This window comes from Anser cygnoides, chromosome Z (genome assembly GCF_040182565.1).
Source record: "Anser cygnoides isolate HZ-2024a breed goose chromosome Z, Taihu_goose_T2T_genome, whole genome shotgun sequence".
In the NCBI taxonomy this organism is placed as follows: Eukaryota; Metazoa; Chordata; class Aves; order Anseriformes; family Anatidae; genus Anser; species Anser cygnoides.
In genome coordinates this window covers 76,138,874-76,163,757 of record NC_089912.1, presented here as the reverse complement: position 1 = coordinate 76,163,757, position 24,884 = coordinate 76,138,874, and the positions used below count along the sequence as shown (strand labels likewise).

At 37.1% G+C, this 24,884-nt stretch overlaps 1 protein-coding gene across 9 annotated transcripts in view; it reads left to right on the top strand.

The window, feature by feature from the left end:
• Positions 1-24,884, top strand: part of ADAMTS6 (ADAM metallopeptidase with thrombospondin type 1 motif 6) — a 160,378-nt gene that overhangs the window by 100,532 nt on the left and 34,962 nt on the right. For all 9 annotated transcript variants that reach the window (XM_013180568.3, XM_048079505.2, XM_048079500.2 and 6 more), the window contains 6 exons: positions 2,115-2,178; positions 13,868-13,970; positions 15,073-15,206; positions 17,767-17,890; positions 19,133-19,213; positions 24,048-24,211. In XM_013180568.3, the coding sequence (XP_013036022.1) occupies positions 2,115-2,178; positions 13,868-13,970; positions 15,073-15,206; positions 17,767-17,890; positions 19,133-19,213; positions 24,048-24,211 (670 nt within the window). The remainder of the gene's footprint in view (positions 1-2,114; positions 2,179-13,867; positions 13,971-15,072; positions 15,207-17,766; positions 17,891-19,132; positions 19,214-24,047; positions 24,212-24,884) is intronic.

Genomic DNA, 24,884 nt, shown 5'->3' with positions numbered 1-24,884 from the left:
ACAGTTAACAGGAGAAGCTCACTAGACATACTTTTAACAGTTTTTAATTTATCTATTATATATATACTGTAAAAAATGCTGGATTTATATTTATTAGTAACTAGTACAGTTTTATTTCTGAAACTTCTTTTTATGCAAAATATATTTGAATTATGATTTAGATTTCTTTATCATTTATTCGTATCTGTCATTCTAGTCTAGGATATAACCACTGCCAGTCATTTATTAAAAAAGCAACACTATTTTCAAGATTTTGCGTTCAACAATTTACATATAAACACACATGTAATCAGTAATATTACTGAGCATACATTTATATTCTGTCACATTTAACACTTAATTGTGACTTCCCACTGATTCTTAAAACAATTGAGTTACTTCTCTCCCTGCCACCACTCCCTATTGGTCCATCTACTCTCTCTCAAGAGGGGCCAGCTCCTCCACTACAGCTTGGTCTATTCTATGTGTCTGGTAGCCTCTGTCTGCTTCCCAATGTCCTGAGCAGCGTTCCAGAGAAGATCTGTCAGGTAAGTGCTCTTCCCTCTGTCTAGTGCTTCTCAGAGGAGGAATGCTTACTTATTTCCATTGCTGTTCTCAGCTGAATGAACCACTGTTTCTTTCTGCTGCTGCTTGCTTTGTTTGGGTTACCTCATCACAGCTATAGCTCTCTGTCAGAGGGTAGTTTTATGACTCCATATTTTGCTCTTGTCACGACTCATAAGCTCTGCTTCCATCACCATTACTAGTTCTTAAGAACACTTTTTCTAGAAAACATCAAGCTTCTTTCATGAAAATCCATTCTGTGACTTCTGTCATTCCTTTTTCATCTTCTCCTCTCTGTACACTGAAGTTTCCTGTTGCTTGTATTCAAGTTTTGCAAGCCAAGCTGTATTTCAGCTTTCCGCTGTTGTTTGCAAGACAGACACCATGATGTGACATTACTGCTGTTTAAGGTAGTCTGTTCACTTTTTGTCTTTAGCAATTACAATCAATCAATTCGGGGAAATGCCACTACTAATTGAATAGATTCAAAAGTAAAAATTATGTGTACTAATGTAGATTACATGTCAGGCTATGTTACTGAAAAAAAATAAATTAAGCACATTATTTTTTTCACAGCACTGTGTAAAAACATTAGCGAAATGTTTGCTCGAAGCACAATAAATTTAGTGAGATTTTTTTTTACTACTCCTGTCTCCGTGTATATCAGTTGGTATGTTGAAGGATAATTATATCTTATATGTTTAACAGTGTAGCAAGAATGTGATTTTTTTTTCCATGTTTGCATTAGGAAAAAATTCCCTTTGTTTCATTAATTAAGATGAGTATTTCTAGGATAGGGCTGCGTGGATAAATGCCTGTACCACGAAAAACATTATTGATTTACTTTTTTGCTAACTGTAAATTCTTCTTTTTCTTTATCGTAAAACAGCCAGTGTTTTTCCTTTTTGCTTTCTTGTTACGAGCCAAAGATCTGATGTTTGATTAATCTTCCACTTACGTCAATATTAATTCATTATTTTACCTCAGTGGGAGGTAGCTAATGTTCCTGAACAATCTGGGAATTTAAGTGCCAGTGTCTTAATTACACTAATAGAAACCTTCTTGCTCTGGAGTTTCTTTAGATTTAGTACTACTTAATTCAAATCATAATCAGATTCCTGAAGAAGCAGTTTTTGTTGCTGACTCCAGTATTTAGCAGGCAGTTTCATCATTTTGTTATGTTTTAAAGTGTAATATGAGCAGATTAAAAAAATGTATCGTCTAGGTTGTTTACACATCTTTCATTCTGGTTTTACAAAGCAATCAAATAATTAAAAGCAATACCTTTTTAATATGTTCAAAATACATTTACACTGTATTGCTTGAAATCTGTGCAAACAAGATGAATATTATGTATGAAGACTTTAAAATACCCAGTGCTGTTTTCTATCTGCTGGAGTTCAAGTCAATACCACAATTCATATTAAAGAAAATACTGTAAAATCTCACCTTAAAACTTCCATGTGCTTTTGTTTTTATGTTATGTAACAATATTTATCTTAGTAACGTATATCTCATGAACTTATGTTTATACTGAAACATACACTAACTCATAAAAAATATTTTTCCAGGCCTTCAGGTGGAGGTAAATACTGTCTTGGAGAAAGGAAGCGGTATCGCTCCTGCAATACTGATGTAAGTGAACTTAGTTCCACTGTAGAAACAACTTGTCTGTTTTCATTTTATCAGCAATAGATTAAATAGCATTTTTAGCTATTTAAACAATAAATTATGCTAAATAATGCAATTTAAAAAATAGCTTTTTTTTTCCTGGCACAAAAAAGCTGTAAATAATGCATTTTATGGGTGTGTAGTGTGTTGGGCACCTTTATACAGCAGGCACCCTACATGTTCTGCTAAATTTTCAACCTAACTTTCAGGTTGGAAATTAGGAGAAATTTCTTCTCAGCAAGAGCAGTCAGGCATTGGAATGGGTTGCCCAGAGGGGTGGTGGCATCACCGTCTCTGGGGGTGTTTAAGTAAAGGTTGGACGTGATGCTTAGGGGCATGGTTTAGTGGGTGACATTGGTGGTAGGTGAATGGTTGGACCATATGATCTTGGCGGTCTTTTCCAACCTTAATGATTCTATGATTCCATGAAATATATCCTGGAAGCACAACACAGCCCAGAGAAAGCAGTCTAAGAAGGTTTCTGAAGAGCGTGGAAGATAGCTTCCTGACGCAGCTGGTTAGAGAGCCTACCAGGGGAGGTGCCCTGCTAGACCTTCTGTTCACAAACAGTGATGGAATGGTGGGAGATGTGGTGGTTGGGAGCTGTCTTGGGCAGAGTGACCACGAAATGGTAGAATTCTCTGTTCTTGGCGAAGCCAGGAAGGGGACCAGTAAAACCTCTGTCTTGGACTTCCGGAGGACTTTGAGCTGCTCAGGACACTGGTTGGCAGAGTCCCTTGGGAGGTGGTTCTGAAGGACAGAGGAGTCCAGGATCTGGGCACTCTTCAAGAAGGAAATCTTAATGGCTCAGGAGGGGTCTGTTCCCATGTGCCCAAAGATGAGCCGGCACAGAAGAAGACCGGCCTGGCTGAACAGAGAATTGTGGTTCGAGCTCAGGAGAAAAAAGAGGGTTTATGATCTTTGGAAAAGAGGGTGGGCCACTCACGAGGACTATAAGGCTGTTGCGAGGCTGTGCAGGGACAAAATTAGAAGAGCCAAAGCTCATCTGGAGCTAAATCTGGCTACTGCTGTTAAAGATAACAAAAAATGTTTTTACAAATACATCAACACCAAAAGGAGTACTAAGGAGAATCTCCATCCTTTACTGGATGCAGGGGGAAACTTAGTTACAAGGGATGAGGAAAAAGCTGAGGTGCTTAATGCCTTCTTTGCCTCAGTCTTTAGCGGCAAAACCAGTTGTTCTCTGGTACCCTGTACCCTGAGCTGGTGGAAGGGGATGGGGAGCAGGATGTGGCCCTCACTATACACGCGGAAATGGTTGGCGACCTGCTACAGCACTTGGATGTACGCAAGTCGATGGGGCCGGATGGGATCCACCCGAGGGTGCTGAGAGAACTGGCGGAGGAGCTGGCCAAGCCGCTTTCCATCATTTATCAGCAGCCCTGGCTATCAGGGGAGGTCCCAGCTGACTGGCGGCTAGCAAATACGACACCCATCTACAAGAAGGGTCGGAGGGTAGACCCGGGAAACTATAGGCCTGTTAGTTTGACCTCAGTGCCAGGGAAGCTCATGGAGCAGATTATCTTGAGTGTCATCACGCAGCACTTGCAGGGCAAGCAGGCGATCAGGCCCAGTCAGCATGGGTTTATGAAGGGCAGGTCCTGCTTGACGAACCTGATCTCCTTCTATGACCAAGTGACACGCTTAGTGGATGAGGGAAAGGCTGTGGATGTGGTCTACCTTGACATCAGTAAGGCTTTTGACACCGTTTCCCACAATATTCTCCTCAAGAAACTGGCTGCTTGTGGCTTGGACTGGTGTATGCTTCATTGGGTTGGAAACTGGCTGGATAGCCGGGCCCAGAGAGTTGTGGTGAATGAAGTCAAATCCAGTTGGAGGCCGGTTACTAGTGAAGTCCCCCAGGGCTCAGTACTGGGGCCAGTCCTCTTCAATATCTTTATCGATGATCTGGATGAGGGGATTGAGTGCACCCTCAGTAAGTTTGCAGACGACACCAAGTTAGGTGTGTGTGTCGATCTGCTCAAGGGTAGGAAGGCTCTGCAGGATGACCTGGATAGGCTGGACCGATGGGCTGAGGCCAACTGTATGAAGTACAACAATGCCAAGTGCCGGGTCCTGCACCTGGGGCACAACAACCCCAAGCAGCGCTACAGGCTGGGAGATGAGTGGTTGGAAAGCTGCCTGGCAGAGAAGGACCTGGGAGTACTGGTTGATAGTTGGCTGAATATGAGGCAGCAGTGTGCTCAGGTGGCCAAGAAGGCCAACAGCATCCTGGCTTGTATAAGAAGCAGGGTGGCCAGCAGGTCTAGGGAAGTGATTGTCCCCTTGAACTCTGCTCTGGTGAGGCCGCACCTCGAGTACTGTGTTCAGTTTTGGGCCCCTCGCTACAAGAAGGACGTCGAGGTGCTCGAGAGAGTCCAGAGAAGGGCAATGAAGCTGGTGAGGGGTCTGGAGAACAAGTCTTACGAGGAGCGGCTGAAGAAGCTGGGATTGTTCAGTCTGGAGAAGAGGAGGCTCAGGGGCGACCTTATCGCTCTCTACAGGTACCTTAAAGGAGGCTGTAGCGAGGTACGGGTTGGTCTGTTCTCCCACGTGCCTGGTGACAGGACGAGGGGGAATGGGCTAAAGTTGCGGCAGGAGAGGTTTAGGTTGGATATTAGGAAGAACTTCTTTACTGAAAGGGTTGTTAGGCATTGGAATAGGCTGCCCAGGGAAGTGGTTGAGTCACCATCCCTGGAGGTTTTTAAGAGACGTTTAGATGTAGAGCTTAGTGATATGGTTTAGTGGAGGACTTGTTAGTGTTAGGTCAGTTAGTGTTAGGTTATACCATTTCCATGGTATACCTAAGAGTTTCCGGAAGCTGGGTGTTGAAAAATTTCTTGAACTCCACATTTTATCTTTACCTTTTTTAACCTCCACCATTCCTCCACTTCTAAACCCGCATCCCCTTTTTATACCTTCATAAGTTCCAGTGGTAATATGTTACGCAGTCCTCTTTGACATTTTGTGAAAATGTGTTTCTTCTGGTGTGCTTTAAGTGCATTGCTTTGCCATGAGGTATGCACTGGTTCATGTGTTACCAGCATGATCATGCATGCAGTTTCATTTTAGAGCTGAGTCCATCAAGTAATGATGTGCCACTGTGGGCGTGGAGCACTGTATAAATGTTTAAAATCAAATCACGAGCAAAAGTTATAAATCCAAGGAAGTTAAAAAATGAACCAGAAAGAAGTAAATAACAATAAACCAGTGAAGTAGTAAGTTTCCAAGTTAGTAGTAATACAAACAAAAGCAGGCTTCCATTTTTTTTAGCTCCAAATGCATCTTAATTTTCTTAAAACAAGAAAGTTTGTAACAGTGGAAGAGTCTGTCTACATTAATGGTGTTATTTCACCTGTTCATCTTTTGATATACATCAGGAAAAAAAATACAATAGTTCTTGTTCTAGTTCCTTGAAAGTACCTTGTTTTTATGATCGCTATTAATTATCATGTGCTATTTCTGCAAAGTTCTCTTTGAGGGTTATTCTCATTGTTCAACAGCATTAAAAATTTCCAGATTCAAAATCAGTTCCCTACTTCAAATCACAGCCGCTCTGTTCATGCAGCCAAGACGTGTCGTTAGGCCTTTTTGCCACAGTGTTGTAAGAGAAACTGCTGAGCTACTTGTCTGTTATGAGCTGTAGAACTTCAATCACACTGCCTTCCATATTACAGAGCACCATTCTGAAAACCTGACCATCTTACTTTCTCAGTAGATTTATTTTTGTGTTTGTTTTCTTTGTGAATTTTTCATTTGAATGAATCCAGCTTGCCAGATGATACTCTGTAATCAATTGACCATCATCTTATTTTTCGTTCAACTAGTCCTCGTGTAATTGGGAAACATTCTAAGTGATAATTTTATTTATGGTTCCAATGCAAAAATGAAAATGATGAGTAATATTTAACATGTTTCTCATATTTACAGTTGATAGAAACTTCACCTGTGAATTGAATTCACCAAGTGATGATTCCTTATTGAAGTCTGTCACTTGGAAGTTGACAGTCAATATTTAGTAAATTTGTTGGATGCTCTGCCGAAATAGTTTATTTATTTATTTATTTATTTTTAGTCAGGGTGTAGTGCACTACCAGTTAAGTGGTTTATACAGATCTAATCATATTTCAGTATTCTTTTATTTTCACCAGGAAGTTGTATAATGTAGATAAAAAGTGTTCTTGTGTTCTCAGTTATCTTTCTTCTATCAGTTAAGTCACTACCAACTTCTCTGATTATTTTGAATTGATATCAGGCAAACTGTGTTCTATTTGCCCTTTTCAAATACTCCTCTTTTTATCTATCACTGTTTCAGTTTGTATGCATAGTCTAAGTTTTGTTTAAAAATTCACATTGACAAACTGGAGACCTTCTCCCTTACCTCTTTCAGAACTCTTGAGGGCTAGTTCTCCAGGTATTCTTATTTAAAGTATTTATCTCCAGGAGGCATTTGTTAGCATTTGCTACAGTAACTACTACACAAGAAAAAATAGATAATACATTATTCTGCTACCTCACAAATAAGCAACAATTTTTAAATGTTTTTTTTTTTTTTTTAATAAATAAATAAATAAATCATACCTAGTGATATTGTTGAAATGCTGCTAGGATTTCTTTTATTCTTGTCATTTTTTATTTCATATTGTCAGATACTTTTCAGACAGTTTTCTTCCAAATCTGCTTTGCCTTCCTTATCTCCATATGCTTCTTGCTTATTACTGAGGAAGCTCAAAAGGTCACAGAAGGAACATCTGGAAAATACCTGAGAAGACCAGTTAGGCTGTTCCCTGGTTCAAAGACAAAATCAAAACCAACTGTAATTAGTCCATTCTCAACTGATGGTTAAGTAGTTGTCAGACCTGTTTTGAACTATCACTAGTCAGGGAGATATCACTAGGATCTTTACTTTCAGAACCATTTTTCTAAAATGTACCATGTTTTCCCCATCCTTTAAGGCTCTTACTCTGTCCAAAGTGCAATTTAGAAGATAGCTGGTCATACTGCCTCTGTGGCAGCCTTTCCTGTGTTTGAAGACCACTGTCATCTCCTCTAAGTCTTCTTTACACCAAACAGTGTCTCTGTTAATCATCTTTGTCATCCCAGTAGTGCACATCTTCCTGAAGTGTGGTACCCAAACCTATGCACAGGTTTCTAGTTCCAGTCAAAACTAGGTACAACCTAGAACTAAGTATGTCATCTTAGTGATGAGATTCTGTTTATAAATTATAGTATTGTGTTCATGCCTGAAAACTGACATTTATTCTGCATGTATTGATCCATAGCACCCAAATAAATCCCTTTCTAAGGTGTTGCAGTTTAGGAGGTCATTCCTCAGATTGTGCTTGTACAGTTGATTGGTCCTACCCAAGTATAGCAATTTGCATCCATTGCCTTATTTCAAACCACTGCTTCAAGTTACCTAAACCTTCTAAAATTATAGTCCTTTATTCCAAACTGTTTATTCCCTTCTTGTAGTCAGATTTCAATCATTTATACAAGGATTTGGAAAGGAAGCTTTGAAAAACAAATCTTGAACAATAACAGAATTGGGCCAGGCTATTTACAAACGCCATTCTTACAATTTGACTGTGAATAATTTTTTAAAATCTTTTTTCAGTGGGGTATGTTTTTTTCAGTGCATAAATGTACTATGACTTCCAGAAGTTTAAATTTACTGTTGTAATGGTTTTGACGATTGTAGTCCATTTCTTTTATAGTAATATTTAGGGTTCTAAATAGCTAAGAATTGCTGAGACTAGTAGATTTTGTTTCAAGATTTATTGCAGTCCTTAGTGCTTGACATTTTTAAAGGAATGGTATGTTTGATTAATGTAAGCAGTAAGAGCATGCAAATCTGTCGTTTTTATGAAAAATGTGTTGTTTGTACATCTTTTCTCTTGAATTTTTTGCAGTGTCAACATTCATTGCCCATCTGTAATTTTAGATGTAACACTCCCTAAAGCTCCTACTATTCATATACAACAAAAAAAACACACCCTCATTTTGACTTCATTTTTCTTTCAGTGAAGAGTTAGTTCTGTTGCCCTTTCTTTTGACCATTTTCATTCTTTGGAAACAGTGCACACACTCCTACTAGGCATATTTCTCATCAAAGACTTCCAAAGCCATATATGACTTCTTAATTCGAAAGGCATCTGCTAATGGAAACATTGAGATCAGCAGAAAAGAACATTAACTAATGAGTTCTGGGAACAAAAGGTGGTAGAAAGAACACATTCATCAGAAACATATTTTCTACCACCAACCACAGCACCTCTTACTTTAGTTGGAAACAAATATTTAGTTATTTATTTATATAAATTAGGAAATAACAAACCTATGAAATTGCAAGACACAATACCTTAGTTAAAGTAACTTGTTGTCTGGTTTAACATATATCTAGGATGTGAAACTTAATCTGATACACATGTAGGACTGTAAAAGGCTCCTTATTTTTAAAATACAGTAACATGTTTTGTTTACAGGTTTTGTAAATGGTTTATTTACGTAAAAGTATAAATGTATACATACCTTTAAAAGATTTAAGTTCTTCAACCTTTTCTCTTAGGCAAAGGACTCTTGTTGCTTCCTTCCTTTATGCATATATTCATTCACGGCTACTGTTCATTGCTTTCATAAATTTAATATTTTCAAGCCTATTATATATAAAATCTATCCATATGAGGAGTTACATCTTGGAACAGTATCTGAGTTTCAACTATCACCCTTCTGGCCTTTTGTTAATAGGAAGCCTAGTCAATTACTGAAGTCTGCCTGACTTCAAGTTCCAAGAAAAACAGATTTCTGTAAGATAAGATGTTTGGTGTTGCGTCAGTGTTCGTTCAGTGACTTGTTAACAATCGTTAAACTGTTCTTGCTTTGGTCTTAAAAAACTTTGATGTTCTTCTTAAAGTGGGTACTTTTTTGACTCAAAATTTTAAATGTTTCACCATCTTCTCAGAACCTTCTTCAGACCCGATTGTAAGTTCTTTTACATTTGTTAGATTCTTGTCTTATGAACTGCAGTCTCCTATAAGAATGTCTGGAAACACAAGCAGTCTGTAGTCCTGAAAAATTCCATGAAAAATGTGAAATATCTTACCCACTAAAGTGAAGCAGTTACTGCACAATTATTCTGGGTGAAGAGCACCTACGCAGAGAGATAGTGCCCAAAAGCTGAAATCTTGTAAATGTATATTGTAGCTTATCTTGCAGTAACCTGTTTGCATTACTATTCCTATTATTTTGAATGCATTTCTTGAGGACATCATCTTTATTTTTACTTCCTCTCGGGTGGTAGTTACGTACTCAAAAATATAGGAAATAAAGTAATGCGATATAAATAAATTTAAGTGTAAATTGCATTTTTTTTCCTTCAGACTACAGAATGTTGTATGTTTTGGGCTATCATTTGGTGACTGCAGTCTGCAAAATGGCAGCCCTTTTACTGAATCCACCTGAAAGCTGGACTCAACTAATGATTCAGAGCATTATAAGTAATGATTCAGATGAAGAGCAAGATCCTGAGATAAGGACACTTGTCAGTATTCACTGAGAAGACGTAGCAAAGGTCATCAAATCTGTCAATGGAATGATGGAATAGCATTTTTGCAGAGAAATACGCTGGGTTATAGAAAAGCTTTGATATCATTGATATATTATTTTTAAAAATTAATTTAACTGTACTTGAAGTAAAGGAAGCCACAATTAAATCTGCAGGACTACCGAAACCAGACAGAATGTTAAGAAACCAGGAACATTGTCACACCCCTATCTGCAGTACTTTCTCTGATGGTTGAAATCTCCAGTTGCATTCTTACCCATTTTAAACTCATCATTTTAAGACAAGATTAACAACATCTAGTGGTACCAATATATGTTAGCTAAATTATATCCAGTGATGTCAGGTAGTAAAATAGTTAGAATTAGAAATGAGTGCTGTTGTCTTTGTGACCTGGTAATGCAGGTCTGAGTTGAAAGAGCCCTTATTTTAAAAGTAGGTAAGTCTGTGTAATAAAACCAGTTTTCCTACAAGCACAAAAGCAGGTTATGCAATAAAAAATACGCTGTTCAATATGAAAGCCTTTGACATCATTAGTCTTTTCAACAGTGATCTTTCTGTGAGTGACTCCCTTCAGGGATGACCTCATTTATTTAAATAAGATCTGGAGTGTGCCAGGTATGCCAAAAGCAGGCTAGAATATCTGTCTTGAAGACATTTTCAATCTTCTTTGTTATCACAGGTCATTGATAAGATGTCTCTAGTAGCTTTTTCTCCTGTTCTGTTACTGTTTCATTACCTGCAACCTAGAAGGAAAGTCATCCAAATTGATAACAGTTGCATTATTTGTTGCCTTGAGCTACTACAGTGATTTTAGGCTTTTTCAGACTTTTCTTTTTCTTTTTATAATGCTGTGCCTGAAATTCTTCCTGTGTAGAGGAATCGGGTATGAAACGACACAACGTGTCACTATCATATTTGTGTCATGGATATAAAGATAACAAAAGATACTTGGTAGTCCAGGCAAAGATGACCTATGAAGTATCATGAAAAGACAACTACTCCTGCAGTAACCTTCCTATTGTGTCTCTTAAGTAAAGTTGCAGTGATTATCTCCTTGAGTACCAGCAGTCATTCTACATCCCAGGTCCTTTTCTGCAAAGTTCCTTTCCAACTGGGAGGCCCCCAGCATGTTACCAGTGCATAAGGATATTCCTCCCTGTGTTCAGGACTTTGCATTTCTCTTTTGTTTAATTCTGTGATGTTTCTGTGGGTCCGTTTAACATCCTATTGAGGTGTCTCTGGATGCCATTGTGACCCTCAATTATTGTTAGCCACTTCTCCCAGTTCTCTGTCATCTGCAAACTTGCTGAGAGTGCACTCTTCTCCATCATCTGGATTATTAATGAAGATGATGATGCCTCAAAATATATCCAAGAGTACCATTAAACAAGAGAACTAAGATTATATCTCAAAAATCAGATTATGAGAATGTTATTCAGAAAAAGGATTTCATGGTGTCTTTTGCAGGGGAGTTTAATTAACTTGGACACAGGTAAAATAGCAGCCATACAAATTGGTGTCTTAGCATGCTGGGTTAAAAATGGGCTAGACGACCGGGTCCAGAGAGTAGTGGTGAATTGAGTGAAATCCAGCTGGTCATCAGTGGTGTTCCTCAGGGGTTGGTGTTGGGGCCTATCCTCTTTAATATCTTTATTGATGATCTGGATGAGGGAATTGAGTGCACCCTCAGTAAGTTTGCAGATGACACCAAGTTGGGGGGGAAGTGTCAATCTGCTGGAGGGTGGGAAGGCCCTGCAGAGGGACCTGGGCAGGATGGGTTGATGGGCAAAGGCCAATGGGATGAGGTTCAACGTGGCTAAGTGCTGGGTCCTGCACTTTGGCCACAACAACCCCATGCAGCGTTACAGGCTGGGGACAGAGATTGCTGGAAAGCTGTGCAGAGGAAAAGGATCTGGGAGTGCTGGTCAGTGCTTACCTGAACATGAGCCGGCAGTGTGCCCAGGTGCCCAAGAACGCCAATGGCATCCTGGCTTGTATCAGGAATAGTGTAGCCAGCATGACCAGGGAGGTGATCGTCCCCCTGTACTCAGCTCTGGTGAGGCCACACCTCGAGTAGTGTGTTCAGTTTTGGGCCCCTCACTACAGGAAGGACATCGAGGCCCTGGAGCATGTCCAGAGAAGGGCTACGAAGCTGGAGAAGGGCCTGGAACACAAGTCCTATGGGGAGCGGCTGAGGGCACTGGGGTTGTTTAGTCTGGAGAAGAGGAGGCTCAGGGGAGACCTCATTGCTCTCTGCAACTCCCTGAAAGGAAGGTGTGGGGAGCTGGGGGTCGACCTCTTCTCACAGATAACTAGTGATAGGACTAGAGGGAACGGCCACAGGAGGCTGAGGTTGGAAATGAGGAGACATTTCTTCTCAGAAGAAGTAGTCAGGCATTGGAATGGGTTGCCCAGGGAGGTGGTGGCGTCACTGTCCTTGGGGTTGTTTAAGAAAAAGTTGGACATGGTGCTTAGGGACATTGGTGGTAGGGGGATGGTTGGTCCAGATGATCTTGGAGGTCTTTTCCAACCTTAACGATTCTATGATTGATCCTATGATTCTATGTGGGGCTGAAGAATAGGATGAATTGACCAGTATCAATGAGATTGGTCACAGCCTTTGAGGTATGTCAGGTTACTTCTTTCTGCTGCTTGGAGAATAAGATGCAAAGAGGCAAATACAATTGGTGTAACCAATTAAAAAATATTTTTTTCTTCTTATTTTATTTGCACACAGTTATTAGTATTGTGATCTGAATGACTTTAATTAAAGAAGCAGCAGTAACTTATTTTACCAGTAAATGCCTTATATTCAAAAATATATTTTTTAATTGGAAGGAGATAATGGAGTGATTTATACAGAAAATTTAAAATTGCAAGACTCTAGTATCCAGCATTTTCATTAAATTCAGAACTGGAAAAGAATGTATTTTCTGAATCATAGTGCAATAGGATGGCTATGGTAGGAACGTGATTCATGTGTACTGAGAATTATAATTATTATGTTAATATTTGCGTTGTTAAATAGATTTTTATCATGCATGTTTATACAGATCCTTTCACTTGAATGCATTTCAGATTCCTGAACCATGCTAACTGGCTTAGATATTTATAGGAAGACTAGTAAAACTGCCATGAAATGGACTCTTCTGTTGCTCATAAAATAGTAATATTTATTCACAACTCTCATTTCTGTCAAACAATCTCTTTTCTCTTTCAGTCTAAAAATGATTTTAATCTGTATTTCAAATACTTTGTCTGATGACACTTGCAATTGTAGCTGCTACTTAAACATTGATAGTAATGTTTAATGTGCTATCTGAATTCTGTGCATATTCAAAACTGTCATTTTGAACTTGCTGATGAAAAAATTGGGAAATAGCTAGGAATTCAGTTTCTCCGGAAATTCTTTCCTGAGATGAATTTCACTTACATCTATCATTACTCCAAGTAATAAAGTTATTTTTCAGTTTTTTAACTAATAATGTGAAATAGTGAAAATTTAAATGTAAGCACTTTTTATGTCATTACACTTGGAGACTGCTTAGAATCAGAACTAAGCATATCTACCCTTTTTCTCAGCCTTAATTTAATCCTCTTGTCAAAGCTGCAAGTAAGAAATGGTGATAATAATCTGCAGCTCTTTAGAAAGTGTTTTAATTTCTTTATCGATGTCTTAAAAACATAGCTCAGTATAGCTGCTTATTACAGTACAACTAAGGTTAGAGCTCTTATCAAAATGGTTTTATTTTTTCATCTGTTTTTTATGTGTGTTTATAAGGAGGTAGCTAATGGATTGATTATGAATCATAATTTGACATGATTTTGATTGGTTTTATGGAAATATGAAACTGTTTTTGTTTAAAGTAGTTCAGTTACTTTGTTCCAGCTGAAGGTTGCAAAATAAATGTGTCAGTTATAAAGCAAGTGTTAGTATCAAAACCACAAGATAAAACAGGGAACCATCTCCTAGTGTCTTGGATGATTTTATTTGTAATACAGGTATTTTTATGTTGATATTCAGAAGAAATTAATCTTTTTTTTTTTTTTTTGTCTGCATGATTTTAGCCATGTCCTTCAGGAGCTCGTGATTTTCGAGAAAAACAATGTGCAGACTTTGACAATATGCCTTTCCGGGGAAAGTATTATAACTGGAAACCCTACACTGGAGGTAATGTGTAGCTTTTCAAAAATATTTTGTGAGTGAAATCTTCAAAACTGTTTAAATGTTATACAAAAAGTAGTGTGTGTAAATAGAAAAATTTTGATGAAGATAAGATGAGCTAAGTTTGGTAACCTTTTGTCAGTTATGAAAAATGTAACAGAAGAGCCATGACAATTCCTTTTTTTTTCTTTTAATATGGAAAGAGAGTGAGCATCATTGTACGGACTCCACTTTAAAATAAGGAACCCTTTCCATCTGCAGTTGCGATGGTCTTAGAGAATGCATAGATGATCTATAAGTAACTTTGATGCTACAGTGACAAGTTTAGTATAAACATCTCAATAAAATTTTCATTAGTTAAGGTGAGAATACTGAGAAATGGAGAAAGAAAGAAAAGCATTCATAAAGTATCTAAGGCTACTTCAATAAGTTGAGTTATAAATAATTACGCTACGCAATAAAAGGATATTTTGAGGCAGGGAAGAGGATTTTAATTTCTTTTTCTCTGTATGACAGTTTAATCAAATTTAGTTGTTTCTGTCATTGTTCAATGTTTCTAACTCGCCTTTTGATTATTTTTTTTCCTATTCTAAACCCTGAGTAAATCCATTTTCCCATTTGTGTTTTTATTTTTTATAGATTTTTTTTAAGATTAGAAGCCTAAAAGTGACCATTGTGATCACATGATCTGAGCTGTAGTGTATTTCAAGTAATAAGACTGAAGTGCTAATTGAAGTAGTCTGATCTTGTTTTTGAAATTTACTCTGACATACTTCTAACTCTACATTCTTTACTTATTCGTGTTTCTCAAATGGTGAAGTATCCTTTTTTTTAATTGTTCAATAATCATTCATGTTGTATTAACATAATAGAATCCTTATGTAGCCATCCAGCCTTGCCATATCTTACTATAAGAAATAATCCTCTTTGCAAAACAGAAGAGTCAAGTAGAAAAATCAATAAGAGAAAGCAAAATAAAGCATATATATTACGTGTCAGGTATGAGGTAATTTTATAAATTTCAGATTTGTTTATGCATATATATTCTTAACTAATTAATATTTTTTCAATAATTATGTTATTTTTTTTCTTTGGTTTTATTGTCCAGGTGGGGTTAAACCATGTGCATTAAACTGCTTGGCCGAAGGTTATAATTTTTACACTGAACGTGCTCCTGCAGTAATAGATGGGACTCAGTGCAATGCTGACTCACTGGATATCTGTATCAATGGAGAATGCAAGGTTACAAATGCTTTATAAAGTACTTACAGATTACTTTGTTTTGTCTGTTATATCCCACATTTAATTATGGTATTTGATGGTTACTTATGTGAAACAGGATTGTTGATAAAGTTCTTAATGAAAGAGTCAGAGACAAAGAGCTAAAAAAAGGTATCGTATAATCATAGAATTATGGAATGATTCGAGTTGGAAGGGACCTTTAAAGATCATCTAGTTCCAACCCTCCTGCTATGAGCAGGAACATTTTTTGCTAGACTGGGTTGACCAAAGCCCCATCCTACCTGACCTTGAATACTCCCAAGGAGGGGACTTTTTCAACTTCTTTGGCCAACCTGTTCCAGTGCCTCACCACCTTCATAGTGAAGGATTTCCTCCTTGTATCTAATCTAAATCTACCCTCTTCCAGTTTAAAGCCATTAGCCCTTGTCCTGTATCTACATGCCCTTTTATAAAGTCTTTATCCATCTTTCTTAGAAGCCCTTTTAAGTATTGAAGGGCTGCAATAAGGAGTCTTCAGAACCTTTTCTCCAGGCTAAACATTACCAGCTCTCTCAGCCTGTCTTGATAGGAGAAGTGCTCCAGCCCCTTGATCATCTTTGTGGCCCTCCTCTGGACTCCTTCTAGTAGGTCCATGTACTTTTTGTGCTGGGGGCCCCAGAGCTGAACGCATCACTTCAGGTGGGGTCTCATGAGGGCAGAGCAGATGGTGAGAATCACCTCCCTCCACTTGCTGGCTGCAATTCTTTTGATGCAGCCCTGGATTTAGTTGTTTTTCTGGGATGCAAGTGCGTACTGTCAGTTCAAGTCCAATTTTTCATTTGCCTGTACCGCAAGTTCTTCTCTGCATGGCTGCTCTCAATCCAATCTTAGCCCAGCCTGTAATCATGTTCGGGATTGTCCTGGCCCAGGTGGAGCACTTTGCACTTGGCCAAATAAGACAAATCATTTGAATTAGCTTCTCACGGACATTAAAGCAGATTAGAGTTCTTCATTTTGCCATCTTTTATCTTGCTTTGTGGTTTCTGTGTAAACTATCAGTGGAAAAAGCAACAGGAGATGAGCATATTCCTTGTACTATTCCACGGCCTGTTCCATCATTCCAATTCCTGGATTCCAATTCCAATTTCATTCCACTACTCTGGAAGAAAAACAGTAAATGTAAACATATTAATCTGTTTCTCCACAAATAGTTCATCCTGTTGGAAACAATTCTGCTGTTAATTAACTTGAAACAGAAATTTGTCACTGTCACTCTATGGAAGTATGTGTAAGTGGTAGTATTTGCCATTTACTAAAAATGTAGTTACCTTGTAAGGTTCTTATAAACTGCATTACATGAATTTGAAGAAAATTGGATGTCTGTGCCATATTTTTTGTTATATTCATCACACTGCTGCTTCAGTTTAGCAAAGCATTTGATTATGTACTTAAGTCTAAACATTTGAATAGTGTTGGTGACTGGTAAAAAATCATCTGATTTCGCTGAAACCACTAACATACCTAAAGCTTACTCAAGGCTTAAGTGGTTTGCTATACTGAATGCTGAAGATTAATGTTTATTGAATAATATGATGAGATTTACCATTAGTAATCTAAGCAAAAAAAGTACAAGAAATAACCCGTGGAATTCCGGTGTACTTCATAAATAAGAACATTCTAGTACTTTTGGGAAGTCTTTTAAAACTAATAACCAGACTAAAACTCAAGTCTGAGGGGGCTGTGTAATAAAAATCAGGCCCGTTTCATCTTGGTGAATTACAAAATTGAACTATAAGTGGTTAGAATAATACTGTTTTTTCAATTACTTGCAGTATTTTAACTTCTCTTCCAACCTATGTATTACCTGTTTGCAAGTTAAAACCAAGCTATGCAGCTGCCTCCTTTTTTATACAAATCCCAGAAAAAAATGCCAATGTCCAGCGTTCATTCTTGTTTTGTTTGGTTTGGTTTGGCTTTTGTTCTGTTTCTTAGGTATCTGACTGTATATATTTGCATTAGGTTTCTAAGAGTGATGAATAAATTAGTCAGATGCAGGTGGTCATTGTTCACTGTACATAGATTTCTCAAGTAGATAAGTAGTTTATAAGGCTGTAAATTCCTTTGTAAATAATATTTATGCTACATAAATATTTAAGAAAATTACAGCTAATGTTTCCCTAAAAGCGATGCAGATTTAACACAATTAGCCCTTGTAATATTAAAGAAAAAGGTCACTAATCATTTATTAATAATTGTAATAATTACACTGTTTGTAAATTGCTGTGAGATCCCCACCTGAAAGTCACAGTAGAAATAGAAAATATTTATTAATCATGATTTAATACTAAGCCAAAATCTGTTTTCAGTAAGCCAAAGTTTGTTTTTAGTATGCCAAAATTTTGTTTTGATTTTTGATTTTCTTCACTTGTAAGTGAAAACTCATTTAATAGTAGCAGGTATTGAAAACAGAATAGATAAAAAGAAGATTTGAATATCTTACACTTGAGTGAAACACTTCAACAATCTATGAAGATAAAGGTGTAAGAAAACTGTTAAAATATTTTTTCTTTTCTTCTCTTAGCATGTGGGTTGTGATAATATTTTGGGGTCTGATGCTAAGGAAGATAGATGCCGTGTTTGTGGAGGAGATGGGAGTACATGTGAAGCAATTGAAGGTTTCTTCAATGATTCATTGCCCAGAGGAGGTATGCACATACAAGTCCATTCTGTTGTATTTATGTGGCTGTTAAACAAGTAACAGTGTTCCAACTGATTTCCAGCATTGCATTGCTGGCAGTCATACACTGGGACTACTTTCTTTTGCCTAGTTGTTTCCTTTTCCTATGTTAGCTTGGATTTCTATAAAACAGTCATATATTTTGTTACTGAATACTTAGTTCTTATGATGTTAAATGCACTTAAGGAGAAGTGGGTGTTCTTTTTTTTTTTTTTAGTGTAATCTGATATTTATAATCATGTATATGACTATACATGACATTTTAAAATAGAAAGGATCCAGAAGAGTCTTTTATGCTCATGTTACTAAAAAAATAAATGTGTATGGAAATATATAAGGGTAATTAGTTGAAAACTTAGCTCAGAAGAGACAATACTAGTGTTGCAGTGATTCTCCATGTTACTGCATCTGCTCCATCTAATTAAATCTATTGCAACTAATATTGCATGTGGTCCTGGATGTAAGAAAACGATTGATGCACTGGAGTTAGTTCAGCTCAGTGAGGGGGCCACTAAGATTAGTGGGTGCTGGAGCACTTACTGCTCTGTAAGTAGAGGTTGAGGGAACTGGGCTTATTTAGCCTGGAAGAAAGAAGACTTGTGGGGGCAGGATACCACCCTTCCAAAACCTATGAGGATGTTATGGTGAAAACAGAGCCAGGCTGTTCACAGTGGTGGACGTGTGGTGGGAGGAGCAGAGACTATGTCTATAAATTAAAACAGGACAGGTGCTGAGCCAATGGAAGGAAAAACATTTTCCCAGGAGTGGATCAGGTTGCCCAGAAGGGTTGTACAGTTTCCAGCTTTGGAGTTTCTTATAACACAATACAACTATAAGGTGTTGTCAAACCTGGTCTTACCTCCTAGCTAGTAGTAAGAAGTTGGTCTAAACGAATGTCTTGAGATCCTTTCCAACCTGAATTATTCTATGATCTTACGGTCATTTTATATATTAGTTACTTGTAATATACTGTTGAAAACTTTATTATCATTTACAAAAATGAATTTCTGAATTAACATTAAACTCTTTCTACCACATTCAAATGTCTGAACTTTAAAGACATTTCTTTGTATGACATGAACGAAAATATTCAAATACATTTGAATTCCATACTTCTTACTGTTTTTTAGTTGTAAATAATTTATTAGTGGCTAGTTTCATGACTAATACTGTTTAAGATAACAAGAAAAAGGTTATCTTTCTTTTACAGGCTATATGGAAGTGATTCAAATTCCAAGAGGTTCTGTGCACATTGAAATAAGAGAAGTGGCAATGTCAAAGAACTACATTGGTAAGAGCATGGTTTAAATAGCAGACTGTTATTAAGTTAGATTTTCTGATGTGATTTAGGGATACATATTTCTGATTTGACCAAACCATACACATAGTAGAAGCAGCAGAGGGGATAGTAGTTGTTAATCTTAATCTGTGGTCAGACAGTCACAGCAGTTGGTTAGGATGTATTCTCCTGAGTGGAGCTAATGGAATGCATCATGTGATTCCTCCTTGTATGCAGTGCAAAATCAGGTCAGTTTTACTGTAGTTACGGAGTCAGACTTGGAGCTAGAGTGGGTGAGGAACACTCAAGTGATCTACTGTCCCTCTCTGAGGTAATGTCTTACACCTGAGGAAATTTCTGACCTTAGGGAACCGTACGGTTTTAAAACATCATTTTTTGCTTGGAATGATCATTCAACAACAGTCATGGTTGCTTAAATACAACAATAGTGCCTCCTTATCTTAAGGCAGTTGAATGTAATAATTCCACAGAGTTTCTGTGTTGCTGTTTTGTAGGGACTTGATGCTATTCCTGTTTTATAGATAAGGGAAAATGGGGTGCAGAAAAACTATGGACTTTATTGAGATCATTCAGGAAGCCTGTGGTAAAACACAGAATTGAATTCAAATGCCCAGATTATCCCTTGTTTCCTTTAAGATTGTGTTAAATTTGCTTTTCAGTTTTTAAATATTGGTATGTACAGCTCTAGCTTTATCAAACTCAAAAAGAGCATGCATTTCTGAAAGCTTCTGTATTCTGATTTGCATAGCATTTGTTCACAGTAGTGCACAGAGCTGATCAGTGTGCTACAGGAAACTAACAGATAAACAGAAGCTGTTAACCTGTTTAGGCATAATGACAACTGATTAGGCTATTTTTTCAGTCTGTTCTGCATGTAATTAGTATATAGAATAGCAATGTGTTGGAAAGGACTATAATGCATATGAGTAGGAAGGACAATAACTTCCCTAGACACATTAATTGGTAAACTGATTGTATTGATGATAATGGTACCTTTTACTGTTGGATGCTTTTTCCTTTCTTTTCGCCTGACCCTACAATCATTTAATTCGGCAGATTTTCAGTCTCCCTTCATTCTGCGGGGATAGTAACATCCACTACTCCAGCAGTAAAGAGTGCTTGTTATTCTTGCAGCATCACACTCCCCCATGTCAAAATATGCGAGTAACATTGATCAAATATCCTACATTGACATTTGAGACAGAGGTTGTGGTGGAAGAGAGGCATACAGTGCACGCTAATGTGGTTGCTTTATGCTAAGAACCATATTGTCAAAAGAACGTTTTGTTAACATGGACATTTATGCTAATGTTAATGTCATATTTAGTACACAGATCCCATTAAGATACTTGTGTTTCTGATTCCATGGGTAGCTGAAAATAAATACAGGAGTTAGATAGAATAAAGCAGATACTCATAGTTAGTTACTACCATTACGTTTGTTATAAATTTTGCTTATAAATCAGAGGAATGTGATCTGGAACAGTATTTAGGTCAGTACCATCAGCACCAAATGAATGAAAAAAGTGCCAATTTTTTAGCTTCAATAAAAAAATATAGGCAACTTTTTTGATATTTAATTTGGCCACAGATCTAAAAATGTAAAGTGGTACATAACTGTTTTTTCAGTCTGCTTCTCACAATTTCAAGGAGGTTCCTGATTTTCAGGCCCTCTCCTCAGTACCTTACTACATGCCACAGAAGTCCTTGCTAATACCAGGGGGATTCCTTTCCTTTACGAGTTCCTATGTTCACAACTTTGAAAGGAACCATTATATCCTATTGTAAGATACGAAGTTGCAAGGACTATTTCCTTTTTTTTGTTGAAATGTTTTGTACCATGAATGGGAACCAGATCACTGTTCGAGGATCACCAGTTTTTGGGGAAAGGAATGCTTATAATTTGTTTGCTCCCTAAAAAGAATTATGCAAGCAAGATGGCAGTTAAAAAAGAGTTTATTATGTTAAAATGCATACTTCTAGAGTATTGTTTTATAGATGCTTCTTTAGTGGCAGTGTCAACTTCACAACTCCTTCCCTATCTTTATGGAGTTCCCCTCTGTTGTTCAGGACAGCTGTTTTGTGGTCACACCATGAACCAGATTAGAGAACTGATTCAGCTGAAAATAACCATTTACACATATTATTATGTTTTGGTTTATGTGTACTGCTGCCAAAAATGTGACCACAGTCTAAGAAATCAATTTCTCCATTTGGAAATATACAAAAAAGAAAGAAAGAAAAAAAAACACTCTCTCATACTGTTTTCAATGTTTCCTCTGTTCTTTTCAGTTAGTAGGGTCTCAAACTAACTTGCAGCAAACATCCCACACTTCCCTGAACTAAAATGCAGTTCTTTTGCAAACCCTGGCCTCAAATTTAGGAAGCAGTTAGATATTTGGCAATCTCAAGTAGCTCAGTTAGCACCTGTCCTCCCTGCCCCCCATCTCGGGCTGATAATTTCTGCACCAGTATCACTCCTAGTGTTGTGGCAACAAAAACACATGTTACTGCAGCTGCATAAATAATATATATTTTTTTAAATGATCTGACCAAAAATAATCCAACAACAAAATTGCCTGTTTCCAGAGCTGCTGAAAAAATATATGTTTAGGAATGCTGTTATCTTACCTTAATTGGATTGATCTGAGCTGACATCTTTGCTTATATTCCCCCTATGCAACAGAATGTTGTGTGCTAATTTCCTGTGGGCTTCCTGCATTCTCAAGTTCTAACAAATGATTTAATTAGTATATTAATTTGTTCCTTCTGTCTCATATGCTAATAACTATGTCAGTGCTTCATCATAGTCATGTAATTATATTATTGGAATGCTATTCACAGCTGTGTTCATCACCTGTACATAACAATGCATATTAAGCAAATCTGTTCACAGAATGCAAACACATTTTTCTTTTGCAGGCAGGTAAAAAAAAATGTGTATAGCATACACACAGTTGATAGTACAAGCACAGAATTTCAGAAAGATTAATTATATAAACATCGTGTATGAGAATATTTTTACCCCTTTGCTCACTTAAAAGTTTTATTAGAAGTTTTGGCTCTATGGAAATATGACCACTAATAAAAGACCGATGTTCACGTGTTAGCATAGTTATGTATTGTGATAGGATGAAGTATAATGGTTTTAAACTAAAAAAGGGTAGATTAAGATTAGATATAAGGAAGAAGTTCTTTACTGTGAATGTGGTGAGGCACTGGCACAGGCTTCCCAGAGAAGCTGTGGATGCCCCATCCCTGGAGGTGTCCCTGCCTTTGGAAGGGGGGTTGGAACTAGGTGATCCTCAAGATCCCTTCCAACCCAAATTATTCTATGATTTTTTATTTCATATACCTGCTTAAAATAGATAAATAGTGGGAGTACTGTTCCTTTCTTTTAGTATGTTACTGCCTGCAATTTGTCTTGTTTCCTTATGCACGTTTTTTATTCTCTGCTTCTTGTACTACAAAAGCCATATAGACAATAGAGAATCTGAACTACTTTGAGAATTTAAAATAAATGAATGTGTGAAAGCTAGTTTCTTCGCTCGAAACACATACATGTTTCCAGATTAAATCCAGGGAAGTTAATGGAGTAAGATTTTGCTATGGAAAGGCATTCATCTTCAGACTTTATGGTGGTGAATGGAAATGGTTACTAATCCCTGCTGAATAAGGCCGTCACCAACATAATGTTGCTTCCTCACCAGCTCCTGTTCATATGAATGCTCTCTGGATCTATTCTAGAAAACTTGAGCATCATTCAGATTTTTTTCCTAACTGTTCAAGGTAAAACCTCTGTCTACACAGATGTAGTTGAGAATAAAACTTCATCATAAGTTGTCTTCTCCTTATGGTTGTGCCATGAGTTTGTAAAAATCTGGTAAAGCCAGTGTGTGTTTTGTCTCAAAAACCAACACTGTTTGATTGTGTATTTCCAGCCATGATTTTGCGTTTAAGAGCATGCTTTATGTAAAGTAAATATGAATGATGAATAACTCAGTGATCGTCATCATTATCTCATCCAGAAGGCAATATCTAGTTAACAGAATATTCACCTTAAGATACAATGTCAGTTTCATATTTAGAAGTTTAATCTCATAAAATATCAAACATTAGTCCCTGAATAATATATGCTTGTCCAGCCTAATTGGTCAGTTAGCTAAGAAATCTGTTTGTTATCTACAGTACTTACATGGTTTAAGGCTGTAAATTAATAATAATAAAAATATCTTGGCAGATGAAATAGCTAGTACTTGTTTTTGTAGTAGAAATGCCTTGGATTTATGCTTTAGGAAGGAAAAAAGAAAATGGGCAGAGACAACAAAGTAAGCTGATTAGGACCATACTTCAAACTCAATCTTTTTCTTTTTTCTCTCTGCAAGTTACGTGATACCTTTCTTATGCCCGAACATACAAAATCTTAATTATTAATTATAATCTTAATTAATCTTAAATTAGATTGGTAATTGATTATACATTTGAGACCTACATATGTCTTAAGTAGAACAGCATACTGCAGGTGGGCTTAGTTTTAAAGTTGAAGATATATTTCAGGTTGCATGAGGCACTGTTTTTTTCAATATAGCATCTGCATGTTGAAATCTTCAAAGTATACCTGCACATTAAAGTTCATGATAGAGACAGTATTTTCAAACTGTATGAGGGATATTTTAACCAAGGCTAAAGAAGAACATTTGTTGAAAAAACAATGATAGAGAGCTGAAACTCACATACTTCTAACAGAGTAGTAGTTTAATTTGTAATGGCTTCTCCATTGTAAATGCTGCTTCCAATTTTTAGGTGGCTTGTATTTTTTTTTAAGCTTTAAAATCTGAAGAGGATGACTACTATATTAATGGTGCCTGGACTATTGACTGGCCAAGAAAGTTTGATGTTGCTGGAACAGCTTTCCATTACAAGAGGCCAACAGATGAACCAGAGTCTTTGGAAGCACTAGGCCCTACTTCAGAAAATCTCATAGTCATGGTAAAGTTACAATTAATATATTTCTGAAATCTGAAATACGTTTTTATGTTCTGAGGAAACATAAGACCATGAATAAAATCAGAATAGGTCACAGGCCATGCTGGGACTTTTTGCATTTGTATTTTAATTCAGTTTTCCTCTCTTTTAAAACTGACGGGTGACGGGTAGATACTGTGGTGGAAAAGGGGTAAAGTTAGAAGAACCCTGGGAAACATCACAGAAAATGCCCCATCTGTATTAATTGTGCTTCAGAATAGTAGTAGCAAAAATTGTAAATTAAATATATTTTCTATTTCTGTGTATTTCTGGTACATGGAATTGTTAAGATATAGCATACAATAATTGCATCAGACTCTGACTGTGATGTTTAATATGTACACAGCAGCATTTTTTTTCCTTACAGGTCTGTAGTTGTCAGTGGTTTTAATCATGGCCTTAGTATTACTATTTGACCTGCGTTAAAGTATATTTTGAGATAAATTGCTCTGAATGGATGGTATAAAATATTTGAATGTAACAGAAGAAAATATGACCAGGGTGCTGGTAGCCTGTCTCTGACAGTAGTCAGTAGTAAGCCTACTATATTGCTCTGTTGTGTTGAGGAAGAGTATAAGACTAAGGTGAAACTTGCTCAGTATATTCTATCAGCTACCAGTTTTGCAGTTCAGGGATT